The following is a 24,196-nucleotide window of genomic DNA, read 5'->3' on the forward strand; positions in this document are numbered from 1 at the left end:
AGTTCTGAGCAAATATGGGGAAAGTGGGGGCCATGGGTAGCTCTCTGTCTTAACTCTGAAGTTCAAAATCACTTTCAAAAACACTAAAGCTCCATTTGTTTGATGGAAGAAAATAAGAAGAGAGAAATATATAAGAAAGAAAGTAAAAAGAAAGAAAAATAAGTGAAAGATGTGAGAAATAGAGTAAAATTTGGTGTTGTTTGGTTATATAGAAAAAAAAGATAAAGAAGTGATTAAACTTCCAGAATGGAGACCACTTGTCCCACTTTTGGTATCTAATTTATATATCAATCTAATTAAAAAGTGACACCTAAGTCAAAAGAAAAATCATAAAAAAAGAAAATATATTTTTTATATTATTTGATGGAATTTGATTAGCTTAGAATATATAGACAAAAATATTTTGAAAAAGGTGATCTTTGTTCAACCTCTTCCACTCTTCCTCTCCCATTTTCTCTTCACATGTGAGAAGAAGAAAATTTGGTGGGCTCCGCCTAATTTTTATTCTCTCTTCTCAAACTATCTCCCAAGCCAAATGAGAAAAAGAAAACCTTTCTCTCCAATTTCTCTTCTTTTATTCTCTTTCTCCTCCATTTCCTCTCTACTAAATGAAGGCTAAAGTCTTAACTTTTTACTTCATTTATATATCATATAATTTATTAAAAATATATTTAATTATTAAAATTTTAAATTAATTATAATTATTTTAGCCAATTTAATATACGAAATGATACACATTTTATATGAGAAAATGTGGTTTTGGAACTCTATTGCAGCTTGTGTTATCCCACCTCACTAAATCCTCATCATAAGAGGGAGACAAATCATCATCTCAATAATATTTAAGCCATATCCCATATAACGAGACATGAGATATTAGACTTATTTATGCAACTCCAATATATATAGTTATCTTCATCACTCAGATTCATAGTGCCCATTACAATTACACTCATGTTTTCTCTCTATCAAACATAGTTTGGGTTGTAACACCATATAGACAAAGTCCATGAACCAAAACCGCAAAAGCAATGTTTGATCGAACAATATTGGTGTTAAAGAGGTCAATGCATGACAATTGATATTATTTAAAGTCTTTAGTAGTTATGGTTGTACATAAGTTGGTGGAGAATAAAACTAAAATAAGTTTCAATGTAAAAGATGTTGTATCCTCTTCTAAAGTATTGGAAATATTACATATTGTTCTTTTTTTGGTCTCTATATATGTACTATAAAGAAGCTTCACTCTGTAGGATGAGAAATATGATTGTTACATGGGTATTGTTCCTAACCCTTAAGAACGAGTTTATTAAGGTCTTCTTTGTATTCCATGAAAAAGTTGAAACATTTATACTATTAGAAAGTGACTATGGAAGATAGTTTGAAAATGAATCTTTAGACTATCATCTGAATATATAAGGTATATTTCAAAATTTATTTGGTCCTAAAACTCATCAATATTATAAATGCTGGGGGGAAATAACACATCTATGCAAGGAGATAATGAGGATGATGCTAAATGAGAACTCTGTAATCTCTATGAAAGTAATTTCAGGCACAAGTTCAAAACACTCATTTTATATCTATTTCGTCTTTGATTTGTTAAAATTCAAATTAACATTTTCCACCTGTTTTTATGGTTATTCTAAATCTTCTTTTGCCTATATATTTTCAAATTCATAATCACGAGATTATTATTATTTTTACCTTAATATTTTATAAATAAATAAAAAATTAACAACACTGCCTAAAAGTTAGTCATCGATACTTTTCTAAAATAATATTATAAATTTATTTAATTAATAAGAAACGTATAAACTATTACTATTACTCTAGTATTTTATAAATAAAATAAAATTTTAACAACTCGTTCATTGCACATGCTAAAGATTAGTCAATGATAATTTTATAAAATAATAATATAACTATAGTTAATTAATAAGAAACGTGATAGACTAGTGTTACCGTAGAAGTAATTAACTTAAAATAAGTTCAATAATTAAATAAACAAACTAGAATCACATGTTGTAAGAAATAGATCTATATACCTTATGAAATATAATACAATTATTACCAATAGTTAGCGTATAAAAAACACTCACAAGGAATCTATACAGTAAGAAGAATTCAGAATTCAAACTTAAGACATGGTTGCAAAGATAATTTGTCAAAATCTATATGCCATGAGCTGAAGGGAGGGATGTGCTTAATTCCCTCTTTTAAGGACCAAGAAATGTGCCCTTGCTGAGGGTCTCTTGTCTCTCAATTTCTCTCTTCTGTATTTACAATATTATGTCCACATAAATATAAGTGGTTTGGGTATATAATTATTCTATCGTGTTTTATTTATTACTTTATTATTTTTTAACTACAGTAATTGTATATTGAAAAACCAAGTTCAGTGTTTTTCGAATTATTACATTCAATTTTCCCTTAATTGTATTGTGCAGATTTTTCTTCTCCATGATAGTGATAAAGGTTGAGCACATGCTGCACATCTTGGTAGAACAAAACATTATTTTTTTATTCTTAAGGATTTCTTTTACTCTTTTTTTGTGAGTGATATTCTTTACATCCTAATCCCAAGAAATTAGAGTAGGTGGCTATGACTCTAGAGAAAGTCTTAGCTCATTCTAAATAAAAATATATAACACTGCCCTAGGATCCTTACTCACACACACACACTTAGTTAGTACATGTTAGATGGAATGAAATGTTTCTCATTCCACCATTTGATTTCACTTACTATACCCTAGATCAGAGGGAAATTAAGTTTTGAGAGATTAGAAACAAAAAAAATTCATTCCATCTCATTAATAATGAAATGAAATAACAAAGAATAAAACTCCATTTTAATTATTCTTGTTCCAATATTCCTTCCCCTTCCTCCAACTCATCCATCCAAACATACCATTACTCAAACATCACATGTTTGTCCACCACTATGTCAACCTTTGTAGTTTCTCTACTTTATATTATCAATTCAAGATTTATAAACTACATCAATAAAAATAAAAACTTGTAGTGAGATAATTTTTCTACCTATAAAAAATGTAGCATTTATCAATAAGAGGGTCTCACACTAGAAACCAAGAAAAAGCCAATCACTCATTCTATTGCATGCAGCTGTTAGGAATGTTTGGATGGAATGTTGAAGCAGCTTTGTCTAATTTGTCTCCTTTTGAAACTCACACCAAAGTAGCTTTTCTTTGCCGCTCCAATATTCCTATCATCACACACTTCACTATCACAATCTACTAAGTAACAAAAAGTTTAATTAAGAAGTTACACTTAACATATATATTATTGACAGACCCACCTACAAGGGCCAAGCTACCACTACATTTTGTCCCCATTTTGGTTATACTATTGTTTTGTTGGGGATAACATTGATAGAAGAACATGGGGATTGTAGTGCCACTTCTTGGTTTTTGATGTTTCAATGCAAGGGAATGATGGAAAGGTGGAACATCACTTTATGGTTCATTGGTTTGTCTTTCACCTATTCAATATGTTATTGAGCACAATAGACATAATTTGAGTTCAAATCCTCAGATTTTAATAGATAAGCTCTAAGCTCGTGGTAAACTTTTATTATATTTCTTAGTGTATATATCAATAAATAAGTTGGTTTATATTACAATCTTAACCTCATTTAATGATATTCTTTAACCAATAGTGTTATTAAGAACAAAAAAATAGAGATAAATATTTGAATAAGAAAATAAGAAAAAAACTAATAAATGCATATATAAAATGTAAAGCGTCTTTTAAAATTAACATAAAAATCTTCAAAATTTTGTCTTATAATTGTTAAATTGTAATTCATTGCTAATTAGAAGTTAGTTGTAATCCTTCTATAAATAGAAGGTTGTATTTCAAAAGGTAGTTAATGCATTTCTAAAAATAGAATGATTCAGTTTTGATCATTCAATCATTCCAAGATTTACTCTCTCTCAATTCTAACTCATTCTTTCAATAATTCTTCATCACAAACTCATATCCTTCTCTTCTCCATACACGATTCTATCTCTATTCCTCATATATTTTCTTTTTCTGTTTTCTGCAATAAGAACCAGAGGCAAGGTGTGCTTCTGGATTTTCAAACTTCAACAATAATAAGTAGATCTGTGAGTAATTAACCATGATTTGTCTTGATCTTTAATTACAGAGAAACTTCTCTCTTCTCAGATATTATTAAATGATATATAATTTGGACATCTTAACTAATATATTGTTGCTTAATTTTTGTCTACCTCCCATAATTAAGAAAAAAATGAGAAACAAAAGTGAAAAAGATGAGGTAAGAAGATGAAAGGTTATTTCAAACAAAATGAAAATTTCAAACATCAAATTTTTTTAATGGAGAACAGTGCATGTGAAAAATTAAAATACAAATCAAAATCCCAATTTCTATCACTAGGGCCAATAGTTACCCATTTTAAATACTGTTAACCGAAGGCCCATATCTCATAATCACTTGTTATGGAGTTTTTTATTCTACGAAAAGTACAAACCCCAATTTATGATTTCATCAACACCGTTTTCCAATCGCCATTACAGGGTCGAATGGTATAGCCCATGCTCCAGGCCTCTAAAGATGGGCTACCACCACCCAAATTCCACACTATAGAATTTCACCCGAGTACGGTTTCTACTAGTCCGGCTACTCATTTAGTCCGGCTACTCATTGTCATCCATATAGCCAACTAAACCATAAAACCACCATTGACAGCTATAGTAAAAGATGAAGAGGTGAGACATGTCACACTCATACAATGAACTTAGGAGGGAATTTTAAGCTAATCAACTACTCAAGCCAATTTTCATAAAATACCTAGGAGAGGCATTTTCCTTGAGCTTGATCAACTCTTGGGAGATTAAAACATTGTGAATAATAGCCCTCATTAAACAAAAGCACCATGATTCTTATCCACTAAATCAGGCAAAACCACCTCCAATCTTTTCCCTAAGATCTTAGAAATGCATTTATATCGAGTATTGCAACAAGATATAAGTCTAAAATCCTTAACATGGCAAGTACCATTAAATTTAGGAAGCAAAGCAATCGTAGTGACATTAACTTGTTTCAACAGCGTACCATTCTGAAAAAAACTCAGACATCATTGCCAATAACATCCCAAGCATATTGGAAGAAACCACTGCCAAAACCCAGGCCATATTTAACCGGGTCTATATCCATTATAGGTGCTTTGACACTTTTCGAAATTATTTTTTTTGTATAACTAAAGATATTTCTTCACCCTTTACTTCACAAAACAGTTTGATATGATTTAAATTGTACAACAATGAATTGAGTACCAATTTCATACACTGGATGATCTAATTCAAGTATTCAACACATTTCAACAATTTAAATTATACAAAATTAGAAAAATGTACAGACGTTATATCAAATTTACCTTAAAAACAATATGCCAAATTCAATTATATATATTAATAGTCAATCTTTTTCCCCCTATTATTCATTCGAAAACAGTTGGCAGTTACCATCGCCTTCATGCCGACCACAGAAATAGAAAACAAGGAATTGTCAAAAAGGTTTTCTGTGTTCCCACAACAAATTCCACATTCCTATTTCCTAGAGATCCACCTTACTCTACATTTACGAATAAGCTACAAAATCTGACAAGCTATGTGAGAAAAAGACAAGATTTAAAAGCAATAATTGTTTAAATTGATTGAAATTTAACATAAATCATGCAACGCTTGCATGGAAAAATGTTAAATCATTAATACACATCAAAAGTTGTCCGGTATCATTCCATGAATCTGGATTTGAAATATAACTAATGAAGCATAGTTTAAATTGTCCCATCTAGGGCCACTAAAGTCGTTGTTGGAGTTTTAATAGTTTATAATCCAAGTAAAAGCATTTTAACTTTGAGAGAAAGAGTGGCAAACCTTGTTGATTTGTCCTCGAGTGGAAATAATACTGGTAGACACCGACTGTATCTTCCTTTTTTTTGTTTTAAATATAACTGTAAAAATCAAACAACCTTACCAGTCATTGAGTATTTGGGTTGGTTTGAGTATTTTTTTAGGAATCAAATATGTTTGGTTTGATTCTGGAGTTTGGAACTAATTATAAAATTAATCCCCATTAATAATACTAGGTCACTTTTATAAGTCTAGGTAACACTCTACTCGTACACAAAACATACGAGTCTGGCACACTCATTCATTTCAACTTAAGCATTCAACTTTACTTATCGTATACTCCAGCACTCATTCTTCATTGCCATCCATTCTACACGCTCTTATACTCTAGCACAAAAAAATGGTACGAAGCTCATCATGTTGGCCTTAGCATAAAGCTCATTTAGTTCTATAAATTGTATATTTTATGCATTATAGACTAAATAGAACTACCAAAATCAACCCAACCCATATGAAGTTGATTCAATTTGGTTTTGCATTATAGACCAAATATTACCAACTATGTTTGATTCAGTTCTATTTTTTGCAAGTATATATATCTAACCCAATACACATGACTAATTATTGTATACGCTCTTCCAAGTTTACACATGTGTTACCCCTCTCCAAATATGAGAAAATTGGGGCAGGGGGTAAAGATTTTCAACTGTAACTAATCACTATATATTGGACAGTAAAAGGAGAGGTGGAAAGATTGCTAGGCTATGGCATTGGCTGTCGTGGAATCAAACAATAAATAATTCAAAAATAAAAATAAAGTAGCCGAGATACGCAGTCAAAAAGAATTTGTATATAAATAAGCCTAGAAAATTAATTACAAGGCTCCCAATTACATTTGTTTACATAGGTACACATTATATACAAAACCAAAGCTAAAAACAACTATAGCAGAAGTTAGCAACAAAGAATATATACCCTGAATAGACCACTGCGATGAGAAGGTTTGACAGAGACATACCGCATGAAAATGTCCACCCTTCAAAATATAAGATTCCTTTCCTCTCCAACCCTACTTTCAATGGGTGCCTTCGTCTATTGTACTCAATGAGATTACAAATTTCTCATACAATTAGGGACACGCTTACTGCATATGTCTTGTATTGGAAAGATGGAACAAAATTGTTTAGCTGTATGTCTGAGTCCAACTTTATTAGATGCAAGTTTTCCTCTTCACAACCAAAAGTAAACATTATTAATATCCCTACGCTGATAAACTAATTAGCATTCTTATAAAACAGATGCTTAGCAACCCAAGATTTCAGAGATCAATGGTGCACTCAGACCCCATAAAAAAGGTTTGAATAAACCCAAGAAAACAAAACAGTGATACAAAAATTCATCATAAAAGCCAAACCCTCGGGATGGGTGGGAACTGGGAATCTCAAGACAAGGAAATATGGGTTTATAGAAGATATTTCAAATAGTACATGATTAAAATTTAAGTAACCTCTACCTGAGTACCAAAAGTCACAGCCAGAATCACGAGAAGAGGGAACAGAGTCAGAAAGAAATACCATTATTCCACAAAACTAGCTCTAGAATTCACATTTGAGACCACCGATAAATGTTCTCAAGACATAACTTTTGCTGGTTGAGTCCTTACTCCTTAGTAAGGAGACTTCATCAATTTCTCAAATTTGCTAATACAAAAAAAAAACCAAACTATCAGAGTAGTCCCAAGCCTCAATTAAGTAAGTAACTAAGGATTATTCCTGATGAATAAATCATATTATTTTCCTCTGAACACCAGGAGGGGCCAGTTTGCTCTAAATGCAAGTCCGTAACATGAGAGTGGAAATTTCTGGAAGGATAAAATCTATATTATTATGATTATTATTATTATCTAGAACTACAAAAGGCAATTTATTGCTTTCACAAGCAGCTTATCTCTACGATCAGGCAAACATCACTCTTGTATATAAATAGTCTGGCCTGCTGAAGACCATGAACTCATTCCAAGTAATATGAAAAAACATAGAAAGGTACCCTTACAGTTACAGAGAATAAGCACCTTATATGCAAAAGGAAACAAGTCATTCTTCAGAAATTCATGTCTCCAAGCACTTGAGTTTTTGAGTTTCAATCAGAAACATATTTAAAACACAAAGTACTCTAATGCTAATGCTACCAAATAAGAACATCAATCATTCTAAGATTGGTCAGAACTCTAATGATGTGATTTACAAACCACCATTTTGCGGCTTTGATAACTTGAAATCTATAATTAGTTAATTACTACTAACTTACTAGCACAAAGTACATACATTTATAAAATACATTTACAATTTGCAGCGTTAAGTAAGAAAATATGATCATGACAATACAAACAATCATTAATGCAGCATAAATGGCAAGACACAGACAAAAAAGGAACTCAAAGACTTTCAGTTCACATCCTTGAGCAGAAAAATAATAAGCAGTTAAAGGGTGTTATTGAAAGTTGAAACCCCTGCCCCATCATAGAAAATGATAAAAAAATTCCAGTTATGAGCAAGGGTTCCTCAGAGTCCATATTATATAACAATAACACAGAATCTAATTTGACCACGCATTAAACTAGAGCAGAATTTAACACTGTAACTGTATATTCTTCTTAAGCTAGAGCAGAATTTGGATTCTCTCATGTTTCTTAAGAGACAAACAAATTTAATCAACCTTCAGAAATAATGATAAGCCTTACTATAGTTAATTATCCTTCTCTCTTTGATAAGAGAAAAACATGAGAGGATCCAATTACACTGAGTACTCAAATGTCACTTGACTTCATTTGAATTTAGAAGGAAATAATAATAAGCATTACTTCGGATTGGAGAATCTGGATATAATAAAGTCTCAGTGCTTTATGCATCAAAGTTTAAAATAAATCCCAAAGTAAACAGAAATAATCAAGATCAATTGGATTTGGTTCAACTCAGCTAGTAAGAAATCATCCTCAACTAGAGTTTTTAGTTCTGAAAGCTAGTTATACTGACAGAGTTAAATTACACTGCTAAATACCCTCTACAACTCACATGTAATTGTTTCAAAAAACTGAAGTCCTCTGTTCTAAAAGCAAATTCAAAAAATCTCAAAGTATCACAAACTAGATTAAGTACAAGCGACTCATTAAAAACTTGAGACCCTAGAATGCTGTCTAATTTTGCCCAATCATCATAAAAGCTCCAAATATATCTTCTTCTGAATAGAATTTATTTTTTAGGGGAACTTCATCAATAATAAATATTAATTTCATGGCAATCCATGAATATCTCTGGTTTGAATACAATTTTTAGTTCAACTTCAAATCCATGAAGAAAAAAGCAAGTTGAACAAAACCAAATCTAAATAAGGAAAGCCTGTTATAAAGTTAACCAAAAACGCTTTATTATTATTTTGTAACGCTTTTGTTCTGTTTTTTGTTAGATTCAGATACTATTGTGCAGTAGGATCTATAACCATTAATTGAGGTTTCTAGATATAGCAAATAAACTGTTAAATCTTAAAAAAAAATCAAATCTAATTAACAGAAATAGAAAAGGCTTAAATATTTACTGGTTGTAGAAAGTCGGAGAAAATGACTGTCGCCGGAAAAACCAAGCGGCCTCCGATTCAGTTGATGCAAGGCGGGATCCAATTCGCCGCCGGCAACCACCGCACCCTTCAATACGTGCCGAAGCAGCAGCGGTTCCCGACCTGCACCAAGCGAATTAGAGACCGCGCGATGAAAATATCAACTCTCTCTCTCTCCATTCAATCTCGAAGAGAGAGAATGGAGAAAACTGAACTCAAACTCGAACCTCACGCTATGTTGTGAACGAGGTGAAGATTGGGTGTGAGGGGGTTATTTATAGCGATGACGGACGAAGGTGATTTGGACACGTGGCGGTTACGAGTTCTATATGATCCGGTTTACAAGTGATTTTTGATTAACAAAACGGAGGAGAGATACTTGGAATTGGTCATGGATTTAGAGGAAATTACGAGGAGATGCCATTGGTTGAAGTACGTGGAAGCACGTGCGCGTGTTCTGCCACTTCTTGCGGGATTTCACCACGGGGTAATTGTGCCACTAGCCCACCAAATATTTTTAATGAAAATGTTAAATAAAATATTTCACATGCGAATCATAATGTATTTTACATAAATTTATTTAAAAAATGAAAATTAATTTATTAATGAAAATGTTAGTATCTATTTTATAATTAAATTTAAAAATTATAAAAGAGTTTAAAATCTATGCATGTAAAGTTTTTTATATTATTAACATAGTATTCATAATTGATTTGTATTATTTCTGTTTGAGAGTTAAATATCAGTTAATATATGAATAATAGATGATTTGATATAAAAAATATTTAAAAAGTATATATATTAAATTCATTATAAATATTGCAGTTAAATAGTGCTCCTTACATGTAAAATAGAAAATTGTATATTTGGTGTGATAACTAATGAAATTAGTTGTTTTTTAATTAGGATCATCATGACAAGATATTACCGTTATATCTTCCAATGATTAATTAATTGTTCTTCTAAGTTTCAATAACATGCTTTAAATTAAATTTATGCCAAAAACAGTATACTTATTTCACAACGTAAAAGTTACTTCCATTTAAGCATGTCTTGCTTTCTATTGTTGAAGGTTAATTATAAGAATTCAATCAGATTCCCAAGGATCTTAATTTGTCATCCTAGCTAGATATTTCTTATTTTGTCCTTCAAAAAAAATAAAAAATAGTAGTCTGTAGAGAACAAAGAACAATAATATAAAATTGCAAAAAAGAATGACAATTAGAAGAACATAATGATTTCTCTTATAGTTTGGTTAATATGATCATTATTTGCCCATTTGTAAATAGATATAACATTTGACTTTGACGGGTATGCATTATTTGAGTTGAATTAAAACTTATTCATATCATAGTAGAGCACAATAGCTTTGACCGCTTTTTTTGGGGACAGTTCAGAAACAATAATATAAAGTTGTATATTTTTCTTTAAAAGTGTCTAACGGTTCATTTGAACTATAGAAAAGAAATATCATCACTAGTCAGATAAATTGGTGTTATGTAAAGATGTGCTTGATCATTAGGTTCGTAGAATGCCAAAAATCATTCTTGAATCACTAAGAATAACACTTTAGTTCCTCTATTGACAATATGAAAGCTAGCTATATAAATTCATGAATCGTTATTATTATTATTATTTCTTGAATAGTTGTGGTTATAGAGAGAACTGTGATGCCGGTAATTATATCACTAACACACAAAACTGATTATCTTCTATAAAAGATATGGTTCATAAATAAAAAGATCGTTAAATGTATGTGACGGTTTATAATAATTGTTGTATTTTGGAACAACTAAGGGTATAACAATTTTCGTACGAAATACAGGTAGTATTGTCATATGGAAACCTTAATGTACTCCCACTCTTTGGTATAATTTTCGACTTATTCTTTGTGTTCATAAATTTTATATTGTTAATATGTAAGTACTTATAAGTTATGTAGTGATTTAATAATTCCAAGAGGTGTCTTGATACATCTTTTGTGGCTTTATTCTATGCTTCTAATTCAATCAGTCAATTGAATAACTATCAATTTTAACTATAATCTTAATTCAAAGATTTGTTGTCAGTTACAAATTCCCAGTTTCAATTAGTATTTCCAAAGGATTCTAATTTTTCCAAAACTTAGTCTGAATTGTAATGGCATGTGTAGTACTAGTTAATGCATGTCACCAAATATTTTGGCCTATTTCCATGTTAGGCATTTGCCTAGACATTGCAGTCAAGAATTGAGACACTGATGACTTTTCCTTTGATGATCCACCCCATAATGATGAGGCCATAATTTGAACCTTTCTGTTGCAAGTTCAAGCAAGAGAGTTAGGAATTCCATGGCAGGTATTAATTATCTAGGCCACACGGGATAATATCATTGCAGGTATTAATTACACTCATGCTTCAAATATTATATTCACCTCCCATGCAACTATATTCATTGTAATATATTTATATATATATATAATATATTCATACTGTAAATAGAATATATGCTAAAAGTAGAGTAGGTTAAACATTACCGAAAGAGTTTCATGTTATTCTAAGAGCATAAATACCCCAAAAATTATTTGAAGACCTGGCAAATTCTTTTGTCCTCTCCTTTCAAGGATGTGTGTCCCAAGATAGAGCACATGCTTCAATTGGATCACGGGCATATATACTTGAGGAAAAGCTAACACTAATATTAATTAATGCCATATATACTCACATTATTTTTTGTCTACAATTTTTAGCATCTAATTATAATTAGTTTTATCTGGCAATTCTGACATCATCTCGTGTCATTGATATCAGAGAAATTAAAGGAAAAGATAAAAGTACAACAAATAGTTTCCTGAGTGTGTCTAGTAATCTAGACATAATTTTTTTACTTGTAACACTATCATATAGTATCTACTCTATATTTTACAATCTCACAAACATTAAGCACTTACATTCTGATTCTTTCGTGTATTCAAATATGTGACTGAACTACCATTTTGTTTTTGCCCCCTAACTTACTGTACATTTTCTTCAGCCCCTACCAAAAAAAAAAAATCTCAAACAGTAACACAGTTGTTTCTATGTATTATGCCAAGAAAATAAAAAGTAAGGGGAGAGAGATTCAAAGAAAAGAAACAAAAGGAGTAAGAATCTCTTCTAGAAAGGGAGTCTTTCAAAATAATACTTTTATTTTTTGTTTTGTAATAAGAAAATATTTTTAACCTTAAAAGTAAAATGATTTCCTATACTGTAGTATTCTTCTTATAAAAGAGAGAAAAATATATGGGTAAGATATTAAAAATAGAATGTAATATCTATAAACTTTCAGTATAAATATTTATATACAATCAATATATTATCCATTATTCATTGATATTTTTTTTAAAGAATTAACTATCTAAAACATAAATAGTAAAGAACACATTGACTAGGACAAATCATTCCAGATATTTGTTACGCGAGCACCACTCACTTCTTAATTTTTAATATTGGAAAGAAGGTGACAGGAGTGGCAAAGTGGGGGTGAATATAATTAATAAATGTTTACTTAACCTTATGCCACCACAGTGTCATGATCCTTTATTTTCAGGCCTACCATAAAGAGCCTTAATAAAGGTGCAATTACTACATTTTGTCATGAGAAAAGATTTTTACACGTCATTTTCTCTATGAAAAATGGCAATTCAATATTATATTAGACCCCAAGATAATGTAAACACAAAATCTGACTTGCAAAATTTTGGAGATAGCATTTTTCTCCTAAAGTAAAAATCTGGAATGATTTGTCCAAAATTAAATAATCACAGTGAAACACTGATAAAATCTAAATAAAATAACAAGGACTCTTACTGAAGTCTGAAAAGTGGACAAAACTAATTTTACTATCTTCCTTCCATGTTTTGGCTACTAGAAACTGATAAACAAAATATATCAGCACACAACAAAATACATATAGTCCCCATATTGTACAAGCTATACAAAACATACACCAAAATAGAGACTCATAATACACATTATTATGATGCACATGATTATATAACACAATGGAAAATAAAACTAATGTCAAGCTAAGGAAAAAAAACCAAACCGGCTCGCGGTTCGGTCCATGTGGTGCAACAGTATCGGAGCCAGCATTCGTGCTACCCTTGGGAGGGAAGGGTAGGTTAGAGTGCCAAGGATGAAACAATTGAAGCTTAGTAGAGCAACTGCATCAGAAGCAGGTTTGTTTTTAATGGTGAAGAAAAACTGCACTACACTCTTCAAGGACATGCCTACAACTGCAAATAGAGCTACAACAAGAGGCATGCAAGGGTCTTCAGCTTCCCATATAGTCATTCCAACTATAAGTGACATAATAGCGCTGAAAAGTGATTGTGAAAGTGCGATGTCTCGACGTTGATCGAGTACTTCACTCATTTCTACTACATCTTTTGAGATCAGTTTAGGCTTAGTTGGGGCAACAGGGCCAGATGTTGGTCCTGTTTTCAAGAGTTTAAGCAACTCAGTTCTGGTCTTGTTACCATCTTCCCACGCATCTTTGTGAATCAGAAGATCTTGGAGGGAGATTCCACTCCCATGATGATCCGATTTATATTGCAGGACGGAATGGTTATAACTGCTGTCATCAATATTTTGGCTATTGTCAGTGTTAATTTGATCTTTGGAGCTCCAGTATGCCTTTCCTTGAATTTCTTTTAGCCGAAGGTTTTCGTTTATCTGATCCCGCAACTGTAAATAAGACATAAGTGGAAATATTTACAGAAACTGAAGTTCCCACTTGATAAAGTAAGCAGAGGATTAGGCAAAATAATGCTAGTATCTATTTTGAGGCATTTAATGCTACTCAACATCTATTTTAGATAACCTTAAGTCATATTTTGAACCAATCGCATCTTCAGCCAGTTTCAGGACAAATTTAAAATTTTCAATCCAATGAAACTGATGCCAACTTCACATCAGAGAAATATGGGTAACATTTTATTGGAACAAAATACCGGTTTTGCAAGAGATAGATCAATCTTGGATTTCTGCTTGTTAACTCAAGTCCAATTCTCAATAATACAGATCTTTATTTGACAAAATAATAGCTCTGATTTTAAAGTCTGGCTGCTGCATATATTAACATATTGCTTGCTATTTAAGGGCATTTTGGCAACCTATAGTGTCAACTAGAAGCTAAGTCTATACACTCAGGCACACTTGACCCAAGATGAAGAGACTAAGATGATATGGTGCATAATTTGTCGATAAGTTATATGTAATTTTTATTTGTGAAAAATTCTAAAACAGGCTATGCCGCTATGGTCTTAACTCTTAAGCACTCTATTTATGAAGAATTTTTTATTTGTGAAAATTTCTAAAACAGGCTACGGTCTTAACTCTTAAGCACTCTATTTTATCAAGAATTTATCAAATAGTCCTTCTCCCGGCAGAGAGATATCATAACCTCAACACTAAAATACTTTCCACATGCAACATGAAGTAAGTGATAAATTCCAAACTTCAGGTCACCTTAATAAATAGATATAGATATGTAAGTAGGTAGCACAAGGAAGGTACATGCATACAAACTATTTTTTTTACCTTTTTCTCTAATTTTTCGATTTGTGCAATGGCCATATCATGCTCCTCTTCAAGCTCTGCTAATAGCATCTCCATCATTTTGCATTCTTTAATAGCCATTTGGAAACGTTCTTGAAGTTTCTTCTGATCCCATATTAAACTCTCTAGCTTATTCTGCATTTGATGCAGTTTTTCTTCCATCTGCAAAACAACATAACTATCACTGATGAAAAAGTATTAAGATAAACAACACCAGTGCTTGCGAATCGAAGGAGAGTTTACATGTACTTTAGCCTTATAAGTCATATGGTTACCTATCACTTAAAACAAATACAACTACAGAATGGAAACTAACCTGCCTCTCCCTTCGAAAGGTGTTCACAAATCTCGCGGGTAAGGAGATAAGCCCCAATGACCATGTTATAGTTCCCAATATTATGTTTAAATTGAGGCTAATTATAGACCTGATCAACTCAGCCCAAGTATAAACGATAATTATCGCAGTTCTGATCCCAAACAAGCATGCCAGTCTAAGTAAAGAGAAAGGCCTTGTCATGAAGAATATTATATTAGCCAATAGCTCAGATATTAATGCCATTGTAGCAGAAATGATTGCTCCCCCTCCTTAAATGTTAAATGTTTAAAGGCTCCATAATGTTGTGCTGATACAGGTGATCACTGCAATATCAATAAATTCATATGAAAAAATAAGTGAAGACTAAACATAAGTGTATATGTTTATTTATTGGGAAATCATAGAAACCTCTTTCTTCGACTATATATGCTTATTTATTAGATTCATGAATGAATACACTTCCACAATCAAAAGCCTAGTGGCCAAACATCAAACATAGTACTAACATAGCAATCAATAGTATAATAGAAGTCTTATCAAAAGAATCTTAGCCAGAACAATGGCAAGAGATGAGGCAAAACTATAATGAAACCCTCAAACCCTTTTTGCATGTTTAGAAGGGACACCACCGAAACAACCCATGAAATTAGCAGAATGCCCAAGGGTTTAGTTGTTTTTTTGAGAGGGGAAATGAGAGGGTTCTGAAGCCTTCAATTCAAAATTTAACTCATCAAATTAGATTACAATGTCTTATAGCAAGGGCAAACAGAGAAACTTTTCCTTAACTATCTTAATATCAGCATTAGGCTTCAAGTCTTCAACTGAACGTGTTATGCACCAAAAAGCCGCAAACAATGATTCATAAAATCAGAAACCCTTAGAGTAGAAAAATAGCGTCCAGGACCAAGATTCAACTAAAAGAATGAACTTTCACTGAAATGAACAATATCCAGATAATCAGAACATAAAAGAAAATCTGGGTTTGAACTTAAAAGCAAATCCAATTAACCAAAACGCCAAACAAAAGGAAAGATTGAAACTTTACTGCGTAATTTCGATCTGATAAAGCAAAAGGCATAAAAGAACACAATTGAAGCAAAAGGGTAACAAAAAAATCCATTAGAAACAATACTAACACTTACGGTGCATGCAGAGAAGATAGGAAGGAAGAGAAAAGGTGAAGTGGAGCAAAAAGAGAAGAGCAGAGACAAAAGAAAACAGAGATAGAAACGAGGAAAGTGCCTTAGAATGCAAAATGGAAGTGGTAGTGAATGTGAGTTTGAAGCGGATGCATGTTGCATAGGTGGCAATGAAAGGCTTTTCAAGCTGCCACGCAAAGTGTGAAGATATATGTTACATAAATAACAACGTTTCTATAATGGATAAGGAGTTAAGGATACTACCAAACTAGAACAGTTTATAGTTTATCTTATGAAGGATATGTGAACTTTGGCGAGAATTGAGAAGAATGATTTGGCACATTCTTGAATATGTTTGAACATTAGAATGTAAAAATTGGAAAAAATTATCACTTTCTTCAAATTCTGACAATGTTACTTATTCTTTTTTTTGTTGATATTATTTTCCCTCTTTAATTGTTCTATAAAAATATATCTCATATTTTTAAAGACATTTTAAAATGTAAAAAATTTCATTGTATCACACTTTACTTTATTAAGCGAGGTGAGTCTTTTTTGTTGTTGAAGTGGAGGTGAATCTAGACTTGAATTTATTGATTTTTTATAAATCAAAGTTTAAGTAAATTTATTAGTCTGTCTATTAAATAAAATATATGTGAATACTTAAATTTTAATATTTATTCATGATAATGACTTTTCTTGTTCCTCCTAATCAATAGGATATACACAGTACTTATATGGTTATATAATATGGTTTTGGTAAGCATTGGTTATGAGAGACAATGATAAAAAATATATACTATTTTTTAACTTACTAAATATACATCAATCTAATCATTAACTAATCAACAACATCGATACAGTTGTTAGATGGCAAATGTTTTTAAGCATATTGTCAGTTTCCAAGTGTATCATATAGAATACAGTTGAAGAATAATTCATCTCGAGAAATAGAATATTGTAATGTATTTTATTTCTACTAACAAAGTATTTTTATACACATTATGTTTTACCTCTAAGGCTGTAACATCTAAGTCTTTTTTTCATATTCACAACAAAAATGAAGTCTCTAACATCATACTTAAGGAACCTACTTATTGACAATGTCTGTCTAATTTTAGCCTTTGGATAATCTTAACAAGCGCCTTTTGTTTAAGGAGGAGAAAAACGAAATTGTTAAAAATTGATGTTTTAATATATCAATAAATATTGAACTTAATTTTCTAATATTTTTAATATTCCTTAAACAAATAGTAATTAGAATTCTTTAAAAAAACAACATTAGAGTAGTTGATAACACGCCTTAATCTTTATGGGAATGAAGTATCTCCTGGTATAAGGAGATAAGTTTTCTCCTTCTGCCAGTGAAATCATGACATGTGTCATGTTTCATCATTTTCTATAAAAATATTTTTAAAAACAAATAAAACAGCACACATGTCACATTTTTAATGGCTAGATGAGATAAATTATCTCCTGATACGAGGAGATACATTATTCTCAATCTTTATATGTATATATATAGATTAAGTTTGTGAGGGTCTTGCCCACATCCTTTAGCATCCACCACAGCAAATCTATGGGCTGGGCCATGTTTGTGTTAGGTTACCTCCCTCCCCATAATTTGATGAGTCGCAACCATAATAATCGATTTTGAACACAAAAAAAGTGATTTTAATTATTCTAGATAGTTACATTGATTCTCTAAAACAATATTCACAATTTATATAGATTTAGGTTCAAATATGTAGAGTATTAAGAACTTAGGCTTAATTATTATTGTTCTACATTTGGAGAATTTATTTTTAATCACCAAGTAGCTTATAGTTTTGAAAGATAATCAAAATTACTTACACACTTAATCCACGAGGGAACAATTCATAAATAAAATTGTGGGAAAGTATAATTATATCATATAGGTGTTCAATTTGTGAAAATAACAAGACTTGATTCACATTTACCACAATCTATATAGAATCGCAGACTCTTTGCAAAGATTGAGGTCATTGTACAAATTTTAGACGTTGTTTTTAATGCTTGAATAAGCACACCGATTGCAATAGAATATTTTCATATAAATGCATGTAGCTTAAAAGGAGCTCAAAGGGATTGCAATAGAATACTGTCACAAAATATATTTATAAGATAACTTTCAAGCTTTCTATTTTCTTTTATTATCTTCTAAAAATCAAATCACAAATACACCCTTAAGATTTGAGTGAAGAACATCTGAATGATGCGAACTCTATCCCAAAATAGTTTTAGATTAGAATTTTGGGTAAGGAAAGACCAGCATCAACGGATTATAACAATCAATTTCTGATAAGGTGGATTGGTTCTAGAAAGGAGAAGAATGCTAGCAACATTTTATGTCAAGCTTTCACAAATATCTAAACATAGTTTAACTAACTTTTGTACATTGTATATACGTGTCGCTTCAAATTATTACGAGGTAGATTTCACTGTTGTAATTTTGCACTAAAAACCAAGACTTTCATGATGATTTGACGCAAGTAGTTCCAGATGGAACAAAGAGATTGGGATCCGTGATTCTGTGAAAGTCTCACTCTAACTCTCTTAGTGACTAGTGGCACTAGACAAAAGCAGAGAAAGATTCACTGTATCTGCAAGTTTCATATTTTTGTGGCTACCACTTATCTTTCACACACCACTAATTGCTTCTTCACTTTTTTTTCCATCAACAATGAAAGTATCTCATACATTGGTGCAGAGAACAACTTCCCTTGTATCACTCTACACTCAAAATCCAACCTTGACCTTCCATGTCAAAAGGGTCTCTGTGTTGGGCTACAAAAAGTCATGTACAATGACCCTTTCTTCATCTGCAGCATCTACACCCCATGTTGCTTCCAATCATGTTATTACTCAAAAGGAGTCAACTGGGAAGGTAGAAGACATAGAAGAAGGCATTGAGAAGGTAACACTTTTTTAGAGGTATCTTGTTTTGTCATGCTTAATGAGTACAACCTTAGTTAGTTACCTTTGAAATTTGTTTGATTGGTGGATGGATTTTGTAGGTTATTTATAGATTCCGCTTCATGGCTATTTTTGGAGTTTTTGGCTCTTTAATTGGATCTTTTCTCTGTTTTATCAAGGTATCATTCTTAACCTTAGAATCACCTCATAGATAAAGTTAAAAGAACATTCAGAGAAAACTAATGAAATCATGTGTATACCTTATATGGTGACTTTTGTTTTGTCAATGATGGGGTCATATTCAAAGAAAGCCATGAAAAATGGAGGCTCTGACACAAGTTTGTTTGGCAGATGGTTAACCTAAGGGTCCACAAAGTAACTGTAATTTAGCATACTTATTACTTCCATGTGAGTTATTGATTCTACATGCAAATTCTTCTGATAAATGGTTTTGTTCTGATAAAGATCAGTTTATCCTTGGTCAATGATCAAGCCGAGCCGAGCCGAGCCGACCTTAAGTAGGCTGAGCCATAGGCCATAGTAGGCCAGCCTACTCTATCCCTCCACTGGACAAATATAAAGTGGATTTACTTTTAGGTCTTCATTTGACATGCTAACATCCATCTCATTTGATAGAAAAGGAAATACATAGAAGTGTCATTTTAGGATCTTACAGGTTTAGATTCTTTTTATTCTTGTTTTCCTTCAGTCAGCAATTCTAATACTATCACTGCAACAGGTTTCATTAGAAATGCTTATAGCATGTATGATGTATCTCAGTACATGCTAAACTTGATTCTTTATTTAGATTAAAACAAATTATTCTAGCTACTGGCTTAGTTCATTGGTTCAACTTTGTCAACTATTTAGTTGTACATAAGATCCCTTTTACGAGTTGGTTTTTGAAGGCCGCATATTACTTCGTCACGACTGATCTGTTTTTTGTTGACTCTTTAACATGCAGGGCTGCACATTGGTTGCTCAGTCTTTTTGGGATTACTTTGTAAACCACAGTAGAATAATCCTACTGCTGATAGAGGCTGTTGGTGAGTGTCTCTAAAGTTAAACTCCTATAAGCTTTTGCATCTTCTTTTCATATATCTTAACTATCTAACACATTACCATTTTATCATTGTCCTTGGTGATAAATGGCAGTCTTCTTTGAAATTCAATTGTTAGATCCCCAAAAGGGCATTTTGGGATAATATTAGATATGGCCTTAGACACATTTTATAGCAGAATATGACCCTAACTTTTGGAACTAAATAGCCATATTTCAAAGTTAAACATCCAAACTATTTTTAATATCTGCCAAGTTTTTTCAAAATGTGAACTTGGATGTGTCTTTGTTACAAGAAACTTGAAGAGTCCCATTTATTATGGACTATAATTTCTATATATATTCAATCAATTCGTGCATGAATGACCATAACTTATCCTACAATAGCAGATACACATATGTATATGTTTGCATGGACCTTTTCTATTGGATGTAGTAGTATTTTCAGATTACCTGTGGTTTTACCCTGATGTATTTTTGGATAGACTTGTAAAGGATTTATAGAGGGCACTAGAGACTCCTTTTAAACTATTTTTCTTCTTGTGCTTGTATTTTGGTTGTTCCAAGAGGATTTCTTATCTTTTCTGTGGTTCTCTTCATTCTAACTTCTACTTTATTGTTCATCCAGATCTCTATCTTTTAGGAACAGTGATGCTGGTTTTCGGCATGGGTCTCTACGAGCTTTTTGTCAGTAATCTTGATAGTGCAAACTCTCTGCCTAATCAAAAACCTTCAGACAGATCAAATCTCTTTGGTTTATTCACTCTAAAGGTTAGCTATGGAATATTTTATTTTCGTGCTCAACCTTATATTAGCCACTAGGACTTGAAGTTATTTACCCACTGGATACTGCCCCTCTTCTGCATTTATGCCATCTAAAAGAGAAAACATAAAAAAAAACTAAATATATGGAATGCTATTGGTTCTAAACTTCAGTACTACTAGTTATTCTTAATCAACATTGGCTCATGGTTTTCTTTTTCTTAAATAAACTGTCTTTTTCATGTTAGTTATTCTGTTTTTTCTTCCTTTTTCAGGAAAGACCAAAATGGCTGGATATAAAAACTGTGAATGAATTGAAAACCAAGATTGGTCATGTGATAGTGATGCTGCTTCTGATTGGGTTGTTTGACAAAAGTAAGAAGGCTGCTATACACACACCTGTGGATTTGCTATGTTTTTGTGCTTCTGTCTTGCTTTCTTCTACTTGCCTCTTTTTGTTGTCTAAGCTGAATGAGGGCTAAATGATGTTTACACACATGTTTAATGTCAACACTCGCAGAAAATAAGGTTAAGAGGAAGTAATATATAAGCATAAGGACAAGTAGATGTTCTAGTATATAGTAATATTTGCATAAATAATGTTTAATATATAGTTTCACAGTTTACTTATTCTTTTTTTTTTCTTTGTTGTGCTTTTGTTTCTCTTAACCATTGGCCTAAATAATTTGGACTTGTTGCCACCACCCCTGTTGAATATGAGTTACTTAGTAAGATTTGAATTTGATTTGGACTAGTCCCAATGATTTTCAGTTAAATATTGGCTCTGCAACTTAAGAAAATGTCAAAATGTCTGTTGTTGCTACTAAAAAGTAGAAAACTCCAATTAATAATCAATTTTGTCAATATGGTTTTTTAACAAGAGCTATCAGTTTGAGAATTGATTACTGATCAAGAAATATATTAGTAATTCATCTATAATAACATGATACATTTACTAATTGCATTGATGTCTTTTATGGTATTTTAAAATTTATAATTTATAATTTTATATGAGCATGAGAAGAGTCACAAGTGAGACACCACGTCTTGAACCAAAACCTTAACATATTAGTTTCATGAGTCTTTCCTTCTTATAAACTCTTTCACTTCTCCCCGCATATCCAATGTGAGACTTAACACTAAATAAAACCAACAAGTTATATCTTTTACTTCTTATATCTACCCTTCTGAATATGAGAAGTTGTTTACTGGGGGCTCCAAGTACATTTTCCTGATATCTCGAATGCATTACACATTTTGTTTCAAATATACAAAACACACGAAGTCCATCAACCAACTAGAAGTTAGTTCAGTTTGATTTACCCAACCTTAAAAAAATCAAGTGGAGTCAATTAGATTAGTTGGGTTCATCACATTTTAGGACATCTGGATTGTAAATTTTAGTTTAGAATTGAAAGTGTTGCAAAGAAAAAGATATTGATATGACTAAAATGAAACAGAAAAAAAGTTACAAAAAAAAAGATATTATGTTTCTTAAGTATGTTTAGATTTCAAGTTTTAACTTAAAAATATAATTTGTGATATGAGTTTGATTTTAATTCATTTTCTTCATTCCCTAGTTTTTTTATACTAGGTTTTTATGTACTTTTTTTTTGCTTAAAAATTAAAACAACCCAATCGGCTAAACAGAACTAACTCATTTGGTTAAGGAAAAAGAAAGAAAGAAAAGAATATATGTAACAATAGAGTTTGAGTTTTGTATATTATTATTGTATTATTCGTTATTGATATTTAATCATTATTTATTCTTCAAAAAAACATAATTTAAATGAATTTGGATGATATATTGATTATGTATGTACAAAAACAATCAACTGATTTTTATCATTATGATTTATTCTAACCTGAAATTGGGCGTTATCTAGCCATTATCAAGCAACTTTCTCAGTTTGTAGTCATTTTCATTTCTTTTATTGGTCTATTGTTAGCTCCTCAACCTTTGGATTTTAATCATTATTCATGTTCCCACCTTCAAAATCAATATGTTATCTCTATATTTCTTTTTCTTCTATATAGTCAAAATTAGCACCTATGATTACAAATCAGATACTTGGACCCCAGCTCCAATTTCATATACTACAAAGCCCAATTAAAACAAAATGAAAATGACGTCACGTGCGCAATGCTCTCCATAAATGCTCCTTTTACTTCATCAGCAACAATTTGTGTGGAAACTAAGATCATTCATCATTACAGGCAGAAAAAGTTGTACCCCAATTAAACTCCATGATCTCATCACGTACAAGTGCCATTTTTATTTATTTATTGTACTCATCTTTGGACATAAATATGAGGGAGAATATCACTAGTAACACAACACAACTTTGTGATTGGTAAAAAGATTTACAAAGTTGTGATACAAAAATTGATATTTTTTCGGTTATATATGTGATGTTCTCCCTAAATATAGCACAAAACAGAACTAACTCTTATTAGCCTAGCACAACTTTGATTTATTTAATTGTTAATTAAAAATGTAATTTATGTTATATACTTATATTCAATGGTTAAAAATGGCAAAAGCTAATCATGAGAAATTTGAGGAGGGATCCTCTAACTCTGAATCCTCACATGGAGGGTCAAGTAGTGATATATGACATTTAGATTTTTTTAATGGTGTAAATTTTAAGTTATTTTTAATTAAAGTTTTTTTAAATCATCAAATTATTATGAGCCTCATATTTCAGTATTGAACTATCTACTTATATAATATTAGAAAAGATCTTAACCCAGATCCTCTACATTATGAGTTAGAAATTTGTATGAGAAAGTGAGTTCACCGTATAAATAAACAAATAAATTATGGGAGCTGCAGTGAGGTCTTCCCTTTGTAACTCTAATTTATCTGAATATGCATAAGTCAGCTTATAT

The 24,196-nt window shown here is 31.4% G+C and overlaps 2 protein-coding genes and 1 long non-coding RNA gene across 4 annotated transcripts; 1 reads left to right on the plus strand and 2 right to left on the minus strand.

The window, feature by feature from the left end:
• Positions 6,813–9,732, minus strand: LOC109332332. The gene is made up of 2 exons (XR_002105892.1): positions 9,493–9,732; positions 6,813–7,129 (listed from the first exon to the last, which is right to left on the minus strand). It is a non-coding gene; the product is annotated as an uncharacterized LOC109332332 (long non-coding RNA).
• Positions 13,337–16,803, minus strand: LOC109332292. 2 transcript variants are annotated; one of them, XM_019567233.1, is made up of 4 exons: positions 16,543–16,803; positions 15,407–15,729; positions 15,073–15,252; positions 13,337–14,217 (listed from the first exon to the last, which is right to left on the minus strand). In XM_019567233.1, the coding sequence occupies exons 2-4, from the start codon at positions 15,647–15,649 to the stop codon at positions 13,552–13,554; spliced, it is 1,089 nt and encodes a 362-aa protein (XP_019422778.1). In that variant the 5' UTR covers positions 15,650–15,729; positions 16,543–16,803; the 3' UTR covers positions 13,337–13,551. The 2 variants fall into 2 exon arrangements, with proteins under 2 accessions (XP_019422778.1, XP_019422777.1); XM_019567232.1 differs by having other exon boundaries at positions 16,549–16,802.
• LOC109332216 lies at positions 18,957–21,938 on the plus strand. Its single transcript, XM_019567115.1, has 6 exons — positions 18,957–18,997; positions 19,063–19,483; positions 19,584–19,661; positions 20,447–20,528; positions 21,171–21,313; positions 21,580–21,938. Exons 2-6 carry the CDS (start codon positions 19,250–19,252, stop codon positions 21,784–21,786), a joined length of 744 nt encoding a protein of 247 aa, XP_019422660.1. The 5' UTR covers positions 18,957–18,997; positions 19,063–19,249; the 3' UTR covers positions 21,787–21,938.

Source organism: Lupinus angustifolius, chromosome LG18 (assembly GCF_001865875.1).
Source record: "Lupinus angustifolius cultivar Tanjil chromosome LG18, LupAngTanjil_v1.0, whole genome shotgun sequence".
Taxonomy (NCBI): Eukaryota; Viridiplantae; Streptophyta; class Magnoliopsida; order Fabales; family Fabaceae; genus Lupinus; species Lupinus angustifolius.